Here is a 19,408-nt window from a genome sequence, read left to right as displayed (position 1 = left end):
AAGGCCTTTCCATGGTGGGACATGGAGGCGGAGCCTCAGAGCCGGGTTTCAGGGCCAGAAGCCAGGTCTCTGTGTGCTCCTTTCTGTGTTCAGGAGACAGCAAGTAAAACGGACTAGAACTGCTCCTGGGCCCCCTCGGGGCTCCTGAGAGCTCAACCTGGTCAAGTGCTTGCCAAACTAACCAGAAAACGTCACCCTGATTCCTATGCCCCACCCGCTAACTGCCCAGCCAGAGTTAAATCACTATTTGTCAGTAGGTAATCTTTTTTCTTTTTTTTAAATATATATTTTTTTATTGATTTCAGAGAGGAAGGGAGAGAGAGAGAGAGAGAGAGAGAGAGAGAAACATCAATGATAAGAGAAAATTGTTGATTGGCTGCCTCCTGCACATCTCCCACTGGGGATCAGCCCACAACCTGGGCATGTGCCCTGATCGGAAATCGAACCGTACCTCCTGGTTCATAGGTGATGCTCAACCATTGAGCCACACCGGCTGGGCAGTAGGTAATCTTGGTAGAAAAAATTAGACTGTGTCTTGATCCATTTTGCCACCTGTCACTGTATTTCTTGGCAACCTTCTTTCCTATCAGCCAGGACAAAGGCATTTTAAGGATTAACACGTTAAGTGCCCAGTCAGTCACCGGTGACTGACGCTATACTTTCTGTCGGGAAGACAAAACAAGCTGGGCACTTAACATGTTAAAGGACCAGACACTCCATTCATCCCTTGTAAACTCCTGTGTGCCTTCTCTGTTGCTGCACACACAGCAGGTTATCACAAGTTTAGCCACGTAAAACGACAGCTGTTGCATAGCTCTCTGTTCTGTAGGTCAGAAGGCTGGCAGGGCCTGGCTGGGTTTGCAGAGGCTCACTGCTCCAGAGGCCACCATATTCCTGGTCACGTGACCCTTCCATCTGCAAACCAGCAACAGTGTGATGGGTCCTTGTTACCTTTCTAATCTCCCTGGCTGCCCCTTCTGCTGGGGAGGGTTCCTGTGACCAAGCTCAGCTCTGCCATATAGCCAAGCACCCTGCATGGAAGTTCCTGAGTCAGGGCACAGAACTGGGGCTGCCCATCTGGAATCCTACCTCCCAGGCCTTGTTTCAGAGTCTGCCACTGGCAGCTCCTAACCAAGCTCCAGAAATGCTAATTTTGCTAAAGTCATTCACTGAGTGAGGAAGCAGTAGGCCAGGGGCTGTGTTGTCCTCCCAGAAGCCCCAAGTACATCCCTCCAGGCAGACACATAAAGACACGTGTGTGAGACCAGACATGGTGTCCAGCTCCCACACGTGACTTCATGACTTAGTGGGATTAAGGGCCCTTTTAGATCATGTGTCCACATTTCCCACCTGGACGAGGTAAGTGCCAGGCCTGACTGTGGTGTGAGGTGTCTCCTCATCTCCGAAACCAAGGAGGTGAAGGGGCTCCAGGGCTTCCAGCCGTGTTCCTTCTTCCTCGTGTGACAGGAGACCTGGCTGCAGGCGTGGGCTCAGACCCACCTCAGGCCCCTGCATCTTTCACAAGCACAGGCCCCAGAGGCCCCAGAGGAGAAACGGTGCTCTGTGTGGGCCTGATACCCGGGGTCTCTGCTTTGTCCCAAGGCCCTGCTTCATCCCAGGGCCCCGAGCAAACAGGTCCCAAGTTCCTGTACACCAGCCCTTCTCACCAGGGCTTCCTTGACAAAACGCAGGTTGATTCAGAAGGGCGGGGCCTCAGAGTCTTCATTTCTAATGAGCCCTCAGGTGATGCCAGTGCTGTTGGTCCACAGGCCACGCCTGGGAGAGGGAGAGGCTGGAGGCCTGGAGACACTTCGGTGACTTCAGTCCTCCTGAGGCTTAGGGGAGCCTGATTCTGCACCGGGTTCCACCTCTGAAATGGAGAATGGCTTGTCCAACTACGAGCCTCAGTACTCCTCCACCAGCTGCTGAGATATCTCATTCCTGGAGCCAGGAACTTCATTTGAGGCTCAGAGGCTGTGTCCAGCCAGGCCCTCCCTGAGGCAGGCCTCCTCGCAGCTCAGGGCAGCCTGAGGGGGCCTCAGGCCAGCAGAGGGCACTGGAGGAGTCAGAAGGACAGTCTGGGGGTTCCTCTCAGGCTAAGGGCCCTTGGCCTGAGAAAGGTCCGTCCACACAATGAACACATTTTTCTTCTCTTGACCCTGTGAGGGCCAGGCTCCCCCTGTTCCAGTTACCCAGTTGCAGGGCTTTCTTCTCGCCAGGACTCGAGTGGGTATAATCAACAAATAAGTAATTATGTGGAAGTATATAAATATAGGGATAGATATGACACATTTTTTATATGTGTATACATGAATATAGGTGCATGTACATATATTTATGCACATGTATGATCGATATAATTAATCTATTTATATAGCATGTTTGTGTACTGTACAAATTTAATATATTGTGTGTTAATATACATGTATGTACACATCTTTAAGGTATTGTATATTACATAATGTATACACACATTAACATACAGGAGTTTTTATGTATACATATATAGATTAAATATATATAATAGACACCTATGCATAGTATATCTATATATGTATACATACATATAAATTATACATTTATTCTTTTTTTTCTTTTTTTTAATACATTTTATTGATCTTTTACAGAGAGGAAGGGAGAGAGATAGAGAGTTAGAAACATTGATGAGAGAGAAACATCGATCAGCTGCCTCCTGCACATCTCCTACTGGGGATGTGCCCGCAACCAAGGTACATGCCCTTGACCGGAATCAAACCTGGGACCTTTCAGTCCGCAGGCCGACGCTCTATCCACTGAGCCAAACCGGTTTCGGCTATACATATATTCTTATCTCTTGTGTAAAGAAAGCCTTACTATTGACTGAGAAAAACAGAAACATTTGCATGTTCATGTAGATAAACACACCTTCATTTTAAAAAATGAAAAGAAATATACCAAAATATAAGTATGTTTTTGTAGTTGGGATTATTTTTTATTTTCTCTGCTTTTTTATTTTAAAACAATGTACCTTTTAGTTGCCTATATGATTAGAACAAATTTATATATTTAACTTTAGGTCTAAAATACTGAGCAATGAATGACTTTTTCTCCATCCAATAGAGTTAAGTGTCCAAAAAAGCTTAAAAAGAGCTATAACTTGGGAAGAAGTCATTTGCTTTTTAGAGCCAGCGATACTGACCAGGGATGTTCAGAGCCCCTGCTCCATCTCCCACTTGCGGGCTGATATTCGAGAAATCACGTAACCACTGGTGCGTCAGGTTTGCGTGCAGGGAATTTTGTTTCATTCAACTGCTGCTGTATCTGCAGGACCTGGGCGTGCCTGGCCAGAGGGGCAGGGTGGACCATTCCTGCTCCTCAAAACCATTGAAAACACACATTTCTACATCGCTTGATTTATTCAAGAAGTTATATTTGTTATATTGCATTTAAAGGTATACCTTGGATTTCTGCTTTAAATTTGTTGTTCTTACAATGGAACTGTAACTCAAAGAAAGCATCTGTAGCATTGTGGATGACAGTGAAAACAGTTTTCAAGATATAATGTTTTCCCAGTGTGAAGTCAAAATTTTTTTCAGTCGAGAGACCAAACTCAAACTCATTGCTGCTAGCTTATATTGCTGCTGGCTTTGCCTAATGTCATTTCTATGCCCTTGCAGTCCTAAGTCCTGACTTCATTTTTCTTATCATTTTTATTTCCTAAAGAATGACAAATAGCCAAATTGAAGTCATTTCTCGACTCATTCATGTGTTTCTTTGTAACTTGGATTGGGTGTGTATATTAAACTCTCTCTCCCTGGGAGGGCATCTGGGAGACTACATGGCCAGTAGGGGATGCCAAGGCGCCCAGACTGATAAGTCACTACCACATTGCTGGATTTAGGGACGTGCAGACTTCCAGGATGCATTTGGGATCCAAAAATCTGGCCATAATCTAGATTCTGCAGCGTTTGAAAACCCCTCAGAAAACAAATCCTCAGGCAGTCCCCTTGCTTTGTAATCCAGCCAAACAGTCTCAATGTTCTCCTCATTCACTTTGCATCTCCAAACCCGAAATCTAACAAGATGCTGCTAATCGGAAAAGACGCCCCGGGCCTTTCTTCATCTGTTCTCTTTGCTCTATTCTGCACCTGTGAGTGGGATACCTTTAAAACACACACACACACACACACACACACACACACAAATACTATTCTTTGGTCTGTCTGCTTATATTGTTCATAGCAATGTTATTACTGTCGATATTATCAATATATATATTGATCATGTGATATATGCCCTGCCCTGTTCATGGCATTTAAAGTACAGTACTGAGCAGGCTTGAGAAAACAACTCATTCTTATAGAGTTTATATTTTAGTTTGGGGCAACTGAAAACAAATGAGAAAACAAATAAACTTGATACTTTCAGACAGAAGTAATTTTCTATGAAGCAAATAAATGAAGGTGATGGGAAGGAAGTGGAGTAGGTGAGGGTCTTATTTAGATTGGTGATCAGCGGGGTCTGGGAACACTGGAGCTGTGCAGTGGACTGCCTGACAGCGAACTGCAGATGCAAAGGCCCGAAGGTAGAAAGAAACTTGGTGTCTGAGGACAGAGAGCTGGGGCAGGGGGATGTGTAAGTAGGGAGAGTGGTAAGTGGGAGCCAAATCATTTAGGACCTTGTCAGCCATGGTGGGAGATATCATTTTTCTCTGAGGGCAGTAGAAGGTTCTAGAACATTTTACTTTTTGAGACTCTCCTCTGGCTACTGATGGTGAGCAGATGGATGTAGAGCAAGTGTAGGAGCAGTGAGTCCCTTAGGAACTCGGGTCTTCAGCCAGGTCATGGATGGAGGGCCTGCCTGCCCAGGGGAAGGCCGTGGGAATCGTGAGCTGCAGGCAGACTGAGGGTGCCCTGGGCAGGTTGCTAGGGTTGGTGTGGGGATGAGAGAACGGGGAGAGTCAAGAATGATTCTGAGGACTTTGACTCCTGCCAACTTACGTTGTCCCAGCCCCATCCTGATATCCCATGTAATTCTTCCAGCTACTCTGTGAGTTCAGTGTTGCTCTGTCCACATTTCACAGATGAGGAAACTGAGGCTTAGGGGATGTAAGTAACTGAGACTCTTGATTCAGGCAAAGTGGGCACCGGAGCCCCACTCTTCCTTTAGTGACGACCTTGCCATCCAAGGGAGACTGGGGAGCCAAAAGTGATGTTGTGTAACTTTGTTCTGTGGTTTTAAGAAAATATTTGGAGACTGGCAAGTAATATAATGAAATAAGTGCTGGATACTGGTATGAAATTATGAAATAAATTTTGTTAAACCTTTCATAGTCCCTGTTCAAAATGTAATTTAAAAATACATTTTGTCTTTTTATGTCTGGTGGGTATAGAAAACGGTACAATCATTTTTAGAAAACTGTTTGGTAATTTTTTATAAAGTTAAGTAAACACCCACCGTGTGACTCAGCAATTCTACTCCTGGGTCTTTGCCCAAAAGAAATGAAAACATGCCTCAAAAAGACTTGTACAAGAATGCTCATAGCCACTCTCCTTGTAATACCTGAAAACTGGCAACAACCCAAATTCCCATCCACAGGAGAATAGATAAACAAGCTGCGGTGTATTCACAGGGTGGAACACTGCACAGCAATTAAACGGAATGAATCCGTTACACATGAATGAATCACACACAAAAAACACATGCTGAATGAGAGAAGGTAGACAAAAAAACATATGATTTTATTTATTTGAAGTTGAAGAACAGGAAAGATTAATCTATGGTGGTCGCAGGTGGGAGGATGACTGGGAGGGGGCACAGGGAGCTTTCCGGAAGAGGAGATTGCGATTGAAGAAGGGAGTACATATGTCTATATGCGTAGTTCTTTCCAGAGGTGAGTGAGCACTGAAGCAGGAAGGTTATAAAGGCCAAACAAGAACTAATATGTTTTCAAATCTAAGGCAACAAGGAAATGATGATCATATAGTGACCAAAATAAGCATGTATGGGTGTCTCTGAGTCATAGTCCTCAGGCAGCACAGAGATGGGAGGATCAGGTCATCACTGACAAATCCGCCGTCTTATTCACGCCAACAGGTAGTTAGAGAAATAGAAAACAATGATTCATTTGTAAGTCCACGTCAGTTTAGGATACAAACACTCAATGCCCTGTTTTGACAACCTTGAGAGCTTTCAAATCATCTTTCAAAATGTCAGTGCATTGGCAGACGATGCTGAGAGATTCCAGTAGATGGCGCTATGACCACTGACGCCTCACAATCTGGAAAGCTATGGTGACCTACGTGTCCATGGGGAGAATAGACAGCAGAGGCCAATTGATGGTTTTCCTAGCAACACCCCGCCCCCCAAACCTCTACCCCCACACACTTCCCTCACCCATTTGTGTCCTGCGAATCTTCCTCATTCTTTTGCTCCTGGCCCCATTCGCCAAGCTATCCCCCCAGCCTTGTATGATTCGGAAGTGACTCATCCTTTCATTGTGGAGGCCTACCTAGCAGGCAGGCCGCAGAGAAGGTTGGTATTCTGCTCGGTTTTGTCCGTCAGGTTTTGTTGGTGATGAAAAGCCATTGGTGTCTTTTAGGGAAAGAGCAGCATAGTAAGGTTTCTTTCACAGGCCATCAGTTAAGATGTAAGTGCCTGGGGAATGCAGTACGGAGAGCTGGTGAAGCAGAGAAATGAAGCTGACTGATTTGTGTGTGTGTGTGTTTTGTCTTTTTTTTTTTTTTTTTCCCCAGCTGGCAAACTGGAGACAGTGAAATGGGTATTCACCTGGCCACTGAGTTTTGTCTTATACTTCACTGTACCCAACTGCAACAAGCCCCGCTGGGAGAAGTGGTTTATGGTGACATTCGCTTCCTCCACTCTGTGGATCGCAGCCTTCTCCTACATAATGGTGTGGATGGTGAGTGCATCGAGGACCCCACGGCAGCACGCGACCTCTGTAGAGAGAGAAATACACTCCACCAGAGGGGAATACGGGTTGGGGTTTCAGCCCAGAAACTATAACAGTCAGCTGTTGCAGCAATAAGCTGCATAACAAAACACCCTGCAACAGTGGTTTAGAATCACAAGCATTTGTCCTCTTGCTCACATCTTCAGGGTGACTGTGGTTGAGCTCATTTCAGCAGGCACTGACGGAGCAGCTCTGCTTCAAGCCACAGCATGGTTCCATTGATTCAGGCAGCAGGCGGGGTTCATGTCTAATCCATGTGTTGGCCCATTTTCCTGGACCAGTGGCTGCCTGGGGAATGCTCTTCTCATGGTGGATCACTGGAATGCATGAGGGCAAGTGGAAACACATGGTGTCTCCTAGGGCCTTGGCTGTGACTTCCACTCACATTCCATCATCCCCAACATCCATGGGGATGGGGGGGCCTATACTCAAGAGCTAATAAAATGTTCTGGAAGGATTATTTTGGAGGTAATAACAAATGTGTGAACTTTGGCACAATTAAATCATAATTATCCCTTGCCTCCAACATCATGGAGAAACAGGTAATTTTTTTTTCAACCTAAATCTTATAGCCACAGGTTTCTCCCTTCTCCTGTCCTCATTAACATTGTTATTTGACATATTTCCTGGATGCCATCTCTGTTCCAGGTTTGGGGACTGGTGTTGGTGTCCCTGTCCTCCAGGTGCTCAGTGGTTTTCTCCCAAGTCCACCTACAGGCAAACCCACCCACTGATCTGAGGTTTACCCTCCCTCCGTCGGACTCCTGCTCTGGTGGAGATGCAGCTCTAAGAAGTCCTGGAAAATGGTGGGGATAGGGAGCAAACAGGAAGCAGGAGACCCCAAGACTCCAGACTCAGCCACAAGCATCCTAATGACACCAGAGGGTAGGCCAAGCCCCAGCGAGACAAACCCAGTTCCCATAGAGACCTGGCTGAGGGCTATTAGAAAGGAAAGCGAGGTTTGGCCAGGATGCTTGTAGTGCCATATCTCCAAAGCCTCCTCAGAACAACAAACAGACATGCTGTGTGTTTCTGCATCCCACTTTCCTCCTTGGAGAGAGGAAGACAGAAACCCTCAAGGCCACCCCAAGTTCAGTTCAGCACTGAACAGAAATGAGGTGCATTCTCCAGTTTAAAAGGGGGCCAGCCAGGCATCTCAATGTAACTAACTTCCCACAAACCTTTGGGCTGAAAAGGAGCACCTGTGGCCTTTGGAGGAAGTCAGGATGCATTCATAAGTGTCTCCTTCAGTCACTGGCCGGGAGGAACTGTGAGAATGTGCTATTTACAGTACAGTGGGGACCTTGACTTACGAGTTTAATTCGTTCCAAGACCAACCTCGTTAAGGAGCTCGTTAACTCAAATTACTCTGTCAACTCACTGCAAAATATTGGCCGAGAGACAGCTGGTATCTCAAAAAACTCGTTAGTCGGGACACTCGTAAGTCAAGGCCCCACTGTACATGATTTTCATTTCTTGTAACTTTGTAGGAAGTGAGGTCAAGTGGCATTCTGACCAATTCCTCTCAGTTCTTGCAAGTTATCCTCTCCTTAGGCCAACATATAGGAATTTTGTCTCTTGCCCACCCACCCCTCCTGCCACTTCTCACCGCCCCCACCATGATGTCTCACCACCTGCCTTCCTCTGTCTTACCATCTGGAATTCAGGGGCCAGAATGGGCTCATTTGCATAATGGAGGCACTGACTCAGGCTGAACTCCTCCTATGTAGACAGAGGTGCTATCTGTGCAAAGGAGCCTGCCTGCCAGGGTGGGAATGCCCGCCTCTGCCACTTACACGTGTGCCTCAGTTTCTGTATCTAAGGAATAGAGATAACGATAGCACCACTCCATAGGACTGTTGTGAGAATTAAATCAGTTAAAACACACAAACATCACTTAGCACAGTGCCCGAGTACTCAGTAAACATAATGATATGGTGCGGAGGGCAGTGTTGACAAAGGTGATGCTAAGCAAGCTTCCAGGGAAAAAGGAAAGGAATCAGCAGCTATGGCTTTTCCTACAAGATGGGAGGTGTGGATTCCCATCATGCAGCTCGAATTCCCAGCCCAACTTGGCAGCCATGAATTCTGAGTTTCCCAGGACCACCCTGAGTGTAAATATTCTATCCCAATATTGCCTTTTCCCCCTAGAGACTATTTTTCCTCTCTTAGGCCATCTGTCTCAGCTGAAAGGAACAAGTAAAAAAGGCCAATCTTTGATTGGAAAACATGAGCCCCATAACTGCACCCTGGTCCCCTGACCTGCAGCCCCAGCCTGCTCCCCGAGACCTTCTTCCCCTCTGTCTTCATACAGAGAGCCTACGCTGCCCGCTGGAGAGACTGCCTTTTCTGTTTCTAGGTCAAAGGATTCACGGGCAGGGAGGGCTGGAGGCAGCCTTCAGCTCACCACCTCTTCCTGCTTCTTCCAGGTCACAATCATCGGTTACACACTGGGGATTCCTGACGTCATCATGGGGATCACCTTCCTGGCAGCCGGGACCAGTGTGCCTGACTGCATGGCCAGCCTCATCGTGGCCAGACAAGGTGGGGCCACCAGTGGGCTAGGTAGAGGAGGAAGGAAGACCTCTCAACAAGGAGGGGGGGGTCCACATGGCAATTACCAGGGCTTCAAAGCCCAGCTTGGAAGGGGTGATGGGGGATTTCAGTGCCATGTTGGTCAAAAGGCTTCTTGGCATCAGAACAGGGAAACAAGCCAGAAGGTTCACCCTTGAGAAGGGCAGAGAAGTTTTTTTAGGTAACACCAGCCCCCCTTTCTGGAGGTCATATTACCATTTTTAATTATTAAAAATAGTAATAAATATATTGATAGCTAACCTTTGCTAAGTGCCTCACACTGAGTAAAGCAATTTAGGCACATTATCTTACATAACTTAAAGAATTCTATGAGTTAGGGACAATCATACACCCATTTTATGGATAAGGAAACTGAGGCTTAGAGAGGACAGACCCCCATAGCCTAAGGTTTACTCAGCTGCAGTAACCCTCAAGGTAGCAGTTGCCATAGGTCACTCTTCAGTGTGTGACTTCAAAATCAAGGTCACAGTAAACCTTCCCAGATGGTTGCCCCAGATGGCCATGCCCCTCCCCAGCACCCCTCTAACTTATATGCCTGATTTGTGCTAGAGGACCTTTGTTTTCAACAAAATGTGTAGCTATGACACTGAACACAGTGCCCTCTACAAGTCCTCACAAAAGTCTACTGGTTACATTATTTTTCTTAATATTGCTCAGTGGTTTAGAAGAATTGAATACAGTGTAAAACAGGTGGGTTTTACTGAAATGTATGGGTTGGTGAGATCATGAGCCCATTTATACAATTGTTATGCTTATTCCTTTCTATAAGGATGTATTCTAATTTATTAAATCATATTTGGATTTTTGAAGCACATCTGACCAGTGATCATGTTTGAAGTAAGGGTCAACAGTTTGAAGAATGTGTGTTTTATTCTATTCTCTTGAAAATACATATTCTATTCCAATGACTATGTATTTCACAGTCAGCATCATTCTATAGCAGTGATTTTCAACCTGGATGCCACAAGAACTTTTAAAACATGCAATACCTGACTATTTTGTCAAGGGTACTGACCTCTTTTCCCTTAGATTGTCAAATAAAAGACATGACAATACAACAATAGCCATCCAGTGTGAATGAATCAAAATTATTCTTACTTTTTGTCAGATCTATAAAAAACACATTTTTTTGTGTGTGCTGCAGAATTGTAGTAATTAGTTTATGTGTGCCATGAGATGAAAAGGTTTAAAATCACTGTTGCATAGTGACGGGCTGGGAGAGAACCAAATATGTGAGCTTGCAGACCTGCCAGCTAGGTCTCTGGCTGTCAGACCGAAGGTTTGGGGGAGTCCCTTGTGGGCACTCCCCTGAGATCACTTCCCTCACTGCAGTGACCTCTTGTCCCTGCAGGCATGGGAGACATGGCCGTGTCCAACTCCATCGGGAGCAACGTGTTTGACATCCTCATCGGCCTCGGTCTCCCGTGGGCCCTGCAGACTCTGGCTGTGGATTATGGATCCTACGTAAGTGGCTTTTCTCCATGGCTTCTCTTTAAATCCAGGGTGACAAGGACTCTGTTTTTAGTGGCCTTGGCCACTGGGACTTTGTCTCAAGGCTAGAAAGTGTGGAAATGCTAATGTTGAGCAGGAAACAAATTCTCCCCATCAAAGTCATTCTAAAGTGAGGCTAGTGGGATCATTCAGGACTCAAGAGCAGGGTTGAAAACTTTTTCTGTAAAGAAACAGAGGGTAGCTGGCTGGTTTGGCTCAATTGGTTGAACATCAACCCATAAATCAAGAAGTCACTGGTTTGATTCCTGCCCAGATTGTGAGCTTGATCCCCAGTAGGGGGTGTGCAGGAGGCAGCTGGTCAATGATGTTTCTCTCTCATTGATGTTTTTATCTCTCTATCCCTCTCACCTCCTCTCTCTAAAGATCAATAAAAACATATTTTTTAAAAAAGAGAAACAGAGGGTAAATGCTTTAGGCTTTGTGAGCCAGATAGTCTTTATCTCATCTACTTAGCCCTGCTGTGATAGCCTGATCAGCCACAGATGATATGGAAGTGAATGAGTGTGGCTGTTTAAATACAACTTTATTAATAGAAACTGAAATTTGAATTTTGTATAATTTTCACATATTATGATTCTCTCATTTCTTTTCAACCCTTTGAAAATGTAAACACCATTCTTAACTCATAGGCAATGCAAGTCCTGGTGGTGAGCTTGATTTGGCCCAGGTTCCATAATTTGCCAACTCCTTCTCAAGTGTATTTATTTTGCATGCAAAATATCTTTGTATGTGAAGGAAGGGGCCCAAAATACAAGAGTCCCTCTCTGCCAGGGATCTGGTGACTGTCAGACCCTCCTGTGACAACCTCCATGCTCTCCCTCAAGGTTAAGCGGATTATGGCTTCAGGTGGATTTGCGGGTGGGTGACACAGGTAGTCCAGGTGGACCTCAATGCTCTTTCCCAACTTGCCAGAATGTCCCCCCTCTGATACAGAGCTTCTGCCCCAGACACTGTCCAAAGACTAAGGAAGAAACTGTGATTCGTGATTTCTTCCTGTACCTGGAAGAAGCATTGTGCCTCTGAAGCTGTTACACCTGCCCAGTGCTCAGTGCCTCTCTAAATGGGCTGCTGAGCATGACTTAGTTTGTCTGTACTATATGTTCTAAGGAATTGTTTATTTTGAAGAAAATGCTGTAGTGCATTTTATCAAATGGTAGTTGTATTCGAAGTTGCGTGACTAATGGCTGTTTCAACTAGGAAAGGTGTATCCAACCAGTTGCAATTGTTGGGGAGAAGGGTACCCTGCTTTAGTTCTTGTGGTTGGACTAGGATGAAACAATAAAATTGACACAAGGCTGCGTTCACAGGAGAAAAATCAGTTTAATACGTGTGCATGGGAGAATCACAATATGATGCTCAGATCATAAAATGAGGCTCAAAGAAATGAATGACCCAGTCACCTTTTTATACTTTTTAGACAAAGAAACGATGAATTTGTGAGAAGGGGACAGGACAAAGAAAGCTGGTGCTCATTAGAAAGGAATCTAAGCAAGGATTGGGCTTGGGTAGTAAATTAGTAAAGGCAGTTCAACGTTTGTTTATATAAGCTTTGGACTCTGGATTCTTTTCACTCTGTGGTTAGATCCTCTCTCGGCCCTCAGGAGCACTGAGGGTATCTATCACATGGGAGATTTATCGCTGCTTTTAGGGGGACAGAGAGGTCAGGGTTTCTTCTTGTACAGGCAGATTCTTAAGTAGCTTTAGTTTAAATTATCAATACAGATTAGTGTAGGGTATCTTGAGGCAGCCTACCCTGGGTCTGGACACAATGGAATTGGAATCCATACCGAAAGGCCATATGCTTCTGGCAAATGTGAAGTTACCTACTGGCTGAGAGGTTTCACCATAGGTCATTCTTGATCTTCATTTTCTCATCCCTCCCTCCCAGTGCTCTATCTCCTCTAAATGCAATGTTCTGTCTCTCATTTCATTTCCTGATTTGTCTTTATAGCCTGTTTTCATTGGGACCCCAGAATAGCTGGGGACGCCAATCTGTTGAGTTCATCAGCATCCCACCTGGTTTATTGCTCTGTCTCTTTCACCTTCCCACTTACCTCTTACCAAAGTTAAGAAATAAAATGCAGACCTGTGTGAATTTCAACTACTGTTTTTCTTCTCTGTAACCGAAGAACGAAGAACACGCAGCAAAAAGATAAGAAGAAATTACACTCTGAATAGCCTGGAAAATCAATCCATGAATAATAGATTTTTACCACATGACTCTCTCCAGGGAAGGATGGACAGGCAGGAGCAGGGGATGCAAATCCTTGCAATGTCCCTAAAATCCATTATGTTTCTTTTTCTTTATTGGGATTACAGGGTACAGCCATGGAAGGTGAAATCAAAAACTCAAAAACAAAACTCAGAACTCATCCTGGAAATAAACTAGTTTCTCTAACCAGCTTTGAAAACTTCCTGACAGAACGTGGATATCAGGCCTGAAATTCCAACTCAACTAGGCACGTTGTCTGCCACAAATAACCCCCTAAATGTTCTGCCTCCCTCTTCTCCTCTCTGACATGCTCCCAACACTCTTCAGGGAACAGAAAATTAAACAAAATTCTCATATCCGTAACTCCCGCAGCCATGAAGACATACCATTTCAGGTCCCAAACTCTAGTGGCAGGGTGACATCATTCAGGCCCTGTTAGAGCTTTGGCCCAAATTCCTGTTTTTCATCTGAGATGACGTAATTGGGTCACTCTGGTCATTTTGCTGGAATTGTACAAGGAGTACATCTGATCCTGTGGTTGAAGGTCGCCCTTATCCTTGAAATGAAGGAGGAAATGCAGAAGGAAAGGTGGACACGTCTGGTCTATGACCAAGGCAAAGCCACATGGGAGAGTGCTCTTAGGAAAGAGTTTGGGTTGGGAAGACTGGAAAAAATGTGTCACATTGCGTTATCATCCAAATGCTGCTGTATCTGTAATCAGGGCCAGAGAGATGGTAATTTTATTCCAGGGGATAGACATCCCGTGTAGCCCTCTCTTTTGAAAGCAGAAATTCATCAATATAATCAAACAGCTCATGAACCCCCGGGAAATCAAGGCCATTTCATTTTGTATATAGTGTGAGGTAAGGGATCATCTTCATTCTTTTGCATGTTGATATCATTGTTTCAGTACCATTTGTTGTAAAGATTTCATTTTGAACTTTAAAAATTCTAAGGAAAAAATTCTAGTTAACTTCTTTTTCAGTAATATTCACAACTTGCTTCTTGACCATTTGCATTTTAGTTCTGATTCAGTTAGAATGAAAACTTCCCCTGACAATGAGGATAATCACTACTTGGGAATGCAGGAGCCTAGAATATCCAACTGTAGTTGAAATATAATCATGGCAGTGATTCTGAGTCAGCAAGAAAAAGTTAAGAATGAAATATTTTCATTAAAAACAAGGTGCTGGTAGGGAGAAAGGTGGACTTTAATTTTCTGGACAACTTTACTTGTACAGAATTCCTCTTTGTCTAGTAATGGTAGACCAAACAAGATCCCCAGTAATTGGCCCAACCAAGCTTTATCTTGTGGTTTTCCTAGAAGTCAGGTGTCCCAGAAAGTGGCCCTGTAGAACCAGACCACTTCACAGAGGGGGTGAAGGGGCTCCATTGTCTCTCCAGCTCATTCTTCAGGTGTCAGCTTAGATGTCAACTGTATTCTCCCAGGCTTGGGTTGTCACTCCTGTATTTTTCCGCAACTCCCATGAAAGCTTTCCTTTGCCTCTTTGTCTGAGCCTCCCCCAGAGGCGATCTCCCTGAGAGTAGGAACTCTGTCTGTTTTATACGTTGTTTGCTCTGTGCCCAGCACAGGGCCTGGTACTTAGAATGCGCTCAACAAATACTTGCTGGTTGGCTGGATGGATCCTAAGTTTCCCATCAGCATCACCTCAGCCGGGGCGGGGGGCGGGGGGGGGGGGCAAAACATGTGAGCAGAGCAAAATGTAGGAATAAGTTGACCTGAGAAAAGAGCAGAGAACAAAACAGCAATAAGAAGAGCTGAACATTCACTAAGCACCTACTATGTGCCAGGCACTCTAGGGACACGAGATCTCATCTAATCCTGAGAACAGCAAAATTAGGCAAGGATTATTTCTTCAACCAGTGGTTATCATGCCTACTGTGTGCCAAAAACTTGGTGAGGCACTGGAAACACAGTACAAATGAGATGGACTAGACCCTCCCTCTTAGAGGGTGCATCAGGTTGGGGAAAACAGACGATGCATGAGTGACAAATACATAAGTGCGCTAAATTTGGAGAACAAAAGCCTATTGAAACCTATGGGGCAGGTGATGTGATAAAGAATGGGGGGCACATATCACTCTAGATTTGTTGGAAAAAGAGGTGGGTTCTGTGCTGAGTGGCAAATGACAAAAAAGAATTGGGTGTGTGGAGGGGACAGCAAGTGCAAAAACACTGAGGCGGACTGTGTCTGAGAACAAAAGGGCAGCCAGAGCAGCAGAATTGCAGGGATGAGGCAGGCTGAGTGAGGTGGGCAGGGGTGAGATGGTCTGGATTAGGTGGGCAGGGTGAGGTGGGCTGGGTGAGGTGGGCTGACAGTGAGAGAAGACAGTGAGATTTGCTTCTCTCCCCAAACCCCAGAGACCAACAGGGGAGGGAGGGTACTATTACCGCAAGGAAATTGTGCCCCAGCGGCCACCAGGCAGGGCTGGGGGCACCGACACACAAGGGTCACACTGAGGCAGAGCCATCCCTGAGTTTGAATCTTTGCCAGAAGAGAGGACAGGCTCAAATGAGCTCTTCAACTTCAGGTAAGGAAAGAAGGACCTGGAAAGGAAGAGACCTCCTGGGCCCTGAGTCCTGCTCTAAAAACCCCGCCTGCTGAAGTCCTCACTCTAGGGCTGTGGTATGTGACATGGCTACAGTGGGTTCTGCCTGAAGGTTGGAGGAACATTCTGGATTCTTCCATGAGGACTACCTGTGTATACAGTCCCTGGGTCCCTCCCTGGCTCTCGCCAGGCCCTCCAGTGCCAGCCCCCAGTGCCCAGCCACATTTGAGAGCATCACTGTCACCTTGTGCCAAGATGCATTGCTTGGAAAATTCGTGGCAGGTTCATGGAAAAGCAGACTTGGGGGCTTATTTGCCACAAGTATTTTTGTCTTCCCTCTTGTCTGCCCCCAGCTTTTCCCTGGAGAGAGGCTTCATTCCCAGGACACAAGGGGCGCCTTGCATTTAGCATGGCTGCAACCCTGACATCTGTCTGCGTCTCTGACATCAGAGCTGAGCAGGCCTTTTTGTGGGTTTAATGGCCTCCCTTGCCCTCGAAAGGGACCTGCTGACAATTCTGAAACCATTTTTCCATCCTGACCAGATGGGATTTCCAAGTCATAATTATTGGATAATTACCATCAAGACAGCTGTTTTCTGCATTTGAAAGCAGGGAATGAAGGCAGTTTTACAGATTTTGACATTTCTTAGCACTTGTGGCTTTCTCAGAAGCCAGCGAGCTATTTAAGTGCATGAAATAAAAAAAAAAAAACAAACATTTTTTCTAAAAGTCAGAGTTTGGAAAATGAGCACTTTTGCCCCATTTTGGCGAAGAGCTTCTGTTCCACTTGCTCAACAGAACTAAGAAAGCCACCAGGCAGGCTCTGGGAAGCCAGAGCAAAACTCAGATTTCTGAGCTCCAGCTTAGAAATGCAAAAGAAATCCTAGAAATAACAGAGGGAAAAGGAGAGTCTGTCTTTTTCTTTTTCCAAGTGAGAGCCCACCTGACTCAAGAATCCACAGAAGTGAAGAAGAAAAGGTGACCAGAAACATCCCCACCCCATGCTTTCTGCCCAGTTCCTTCTCTCTCTGGTTAAACATTAATTGAATGCCTACTGTGTGCTTAGCTGGTAACAGATGTTGAGGATGCTGCTGTGAGCAGGACAGACTCTTTTCTGTGCTCATGGAACTACAGCCCCTGGAAGGAGACAATCCAGACAATCCAGACCAAAGTGTGATGTGTGTCCTTCCAAGGGCTGGTGCAGGAATTCTGGCAGGTATGGCATTTTGTGGCAGAGTGTGGCATTTTGCGGCAGAGTGTGACATTTTGAGGCAGAGTGTGGCATTTTGCAGCAGAGTGTGGCATTCTGTGGCAGAGTGTGGCATTTTGTGGCCGAGTGTGGCATTCTGTGGCAGAGTGTGGTATTCTGTGGCAGGGTTTACTGGTCCTGGGATGCTTGTGAGGAAATGATGCTTCTTCTGAGCATCTAAGATTTTCAGAGCCAAGCAGGTGGGAGAGAGTGAGAGATTTTTTCCAAGCAGAAAGAACAGCCTGTAGAAGAAGGAAATGTGAGAAAGTTTCATACACAAGGGCATCTCCTGTGGCTGGGGGTAAGGTGTGGGCAGTGGGAAGTGACAGGAACAAAACAAGAGAGAGAAATCATTTGGTAAAGGACACTGTGAGCCATGATAATGGAAAGAATGAAGGGTATTAGAGAGGGAATGGTGCCTTTCACTATATGCGCCTTTAAGAAAGAAGATTCTGACTACTACATGGAGAATGGGTTGGAGCCAGACAAGACTGACAGCTGCAGGACCAGTTATGAGGCATTGGCAGGAAAGAGAAAATATAGTGACCTGGACTTGGGTAGTTGTATCAGTTAGCTATTGCTTCCATAATGCTGGGTAACAAACCGTCCCAAAATTCAATAGCCTAGTTTCATTAGTATATATTTCTTTTTCATACATTTGTGAGTTGACTGGTTGATCCAGACTTGGCTCCAAGCTTCAGGTTGGTCTGTTCCACGTGTCTCTTAACCTCTTTGAACCAGTGACTTCCTGAGACACATTCTTCTCATGATGAAAGGTGGGAGCATAAGAGGCCACCTCAATCATGGAAATACATTTCAAACCTGTGTTTGTGTTAAGTCCACCAATATCCATTGGCTAAAGCATATTACGTGGCCAAACCCAAATTCCAGAGGCAGGGAAATAGGGCTGCCCACCAGGGGGTGGACATATAACTAACACAGGGGAGGGGAATTGAGACCAACAGTTCACTCTGTCTCTGTAGTAGCAGTAAAGTTGGAGAACAGTGGAAGGTGAAGCAAGAGACTGCAGAAAAAGAAGCAGTAGGACCTGGTGATGGATTTCACATCACCCCCCTAAACATCTGCTAACGGGGAGGTGAGTTGGGGAAAGACAAAGACCTGGTCATCTAAGATTTTCTTGGCCATTGTGAAAAGTCTGGATTGTATTCTAACTTCCATTGAGGATTTTAGTAAAGTAATGGCATGATTCACTTTACATCTGATGATCAGCTTTGTAAATGCATTAGGAGAAGGCAAGGAAGAGAGGAGACAAGTTGGGAGCCGGTGGCAAGAGACATGGTGAAATGAGCTAAACTGGTGGGAGAATAGCCCAGGAAAAAAAAGATTTTTAAGGAAAAATTGATGAGATTTTCTGATGGATGCACGGAGGGGAAAAGATAAAGAGAAAAATCAAAGGTAACTTCTAGTTCTTTGCTTGGGTGTCATTCATGAAGATGAGGAAGACATCACAAGGGTTAGGGAACATATTTAAGAGGAAATGTCAAGGGTTCCATTTAGAACAGATTAAATTTGACATGTCTGAGGGCAATCCAGGTGGAGAGAGCAAGTAAGCAGTGGAATAAATGTGTCTGAAGATTAAAGGTGAGGTCTGGGCTGCAGCTATGAACTTGAGAGTAATAGCATTATATGCTTTTTAATGCATAAAGCTCATTAAGGAGGTAAATGTAGATAGAGAGCCCAGAACCATATCCTGATTTTAGGTAGGAAAAACCACCGAGTGAAGGAGACTGAGGAGGGGTCAGCCAGAAAGAGGGAGAATCTGAAGAAACAGGGTCCAGGGCAATGTTTCAAGAAGGATGGTGAAGCCCTAGCCAGTTTGGCTCAGTGGCTAGAGCATTGGCCTGCAGACTGAAGGGTCACAGGTTTGGTTCCAGTCAAAGGCACGTGCCCGGGTTGCAGGCTTGATCCCCAGTGTGGGAGGCAGCTGATCAATGATTCTCTCTCATCTTTGATGTTTCTATCTCTCTCTCCCTCTATGAAATCAATAAAAATATTTTTAAAAAAAGATGGTGAAGCCACATTTTTCAGGGCTTTTCCCAAGGTGCTTCTTCCGAGGCCAGCTCTGTCAGCCCTACACCCACCTCCTCCAAGAAGCCTACCCCCAGCCAAATGTCCTACTTCCAGAATCACATAGGGCTGCCATCTCTGATGTGCACATCTGTCCAGACTCTCTGAGGGCATGAACTGGATCCTCCTCAGCACCCAGGGGAGGGCCTCTGTGGGATGAATCAATGAACCAATCATTCTTGACGCCTTCCAGGTCTTGCCTTCTCACTTTTTTAGCAAGTATTCCCAA

At 45.4% G+C, this 19,408-nt stretch overlaps 1 protein-coding gene across 2 annotated transcripts in view; it reads left to right on the top strand.

Annotated features, from left to right (window-relative positions):
- The window catches only part of SLC24A3 (solute carrier family 24 member 3), a 489,682-nt gene that overhangs the window by 455,762 nt on the left and 14,512 nt on the right, over positions 1-19,408 (top strand). For both annotated transcript variants that reach the window (XM_059705440.1, XM_059705441.1), the window contains 3 exons: positions 6,735-6,901; positions 9,382-9,496; positions 10,899-11,011. In XM_059705440.1, coding sequence (XP_059561423.1) covers positions 6,735-6,901; positions 9,382-9,496; positions 10,899-11,011 — 395 coding nt within the window. The remainder of the gene's footprint in view (positions 1-6,734; positions 6,902-9,381; positions 9,497-10,898; positions 11,012-19,408) is intronic.

Source organism: Myotis daubentonii, chromosome 8, assembly GCF_963259705.1.
Source record: "Myotis daubentonii chromosome 8, mMyoDau2.1, whole genome shotgun sequence".
NCBI lineage: Eukaryota > Metazoa > Chordata > Mammalia > Chiroptera > Vespertilionidae > Myotis > Myotis daubentonii.
This window is presented reverse-complemented; position numbering and strand designations above follow the sequence as displayed.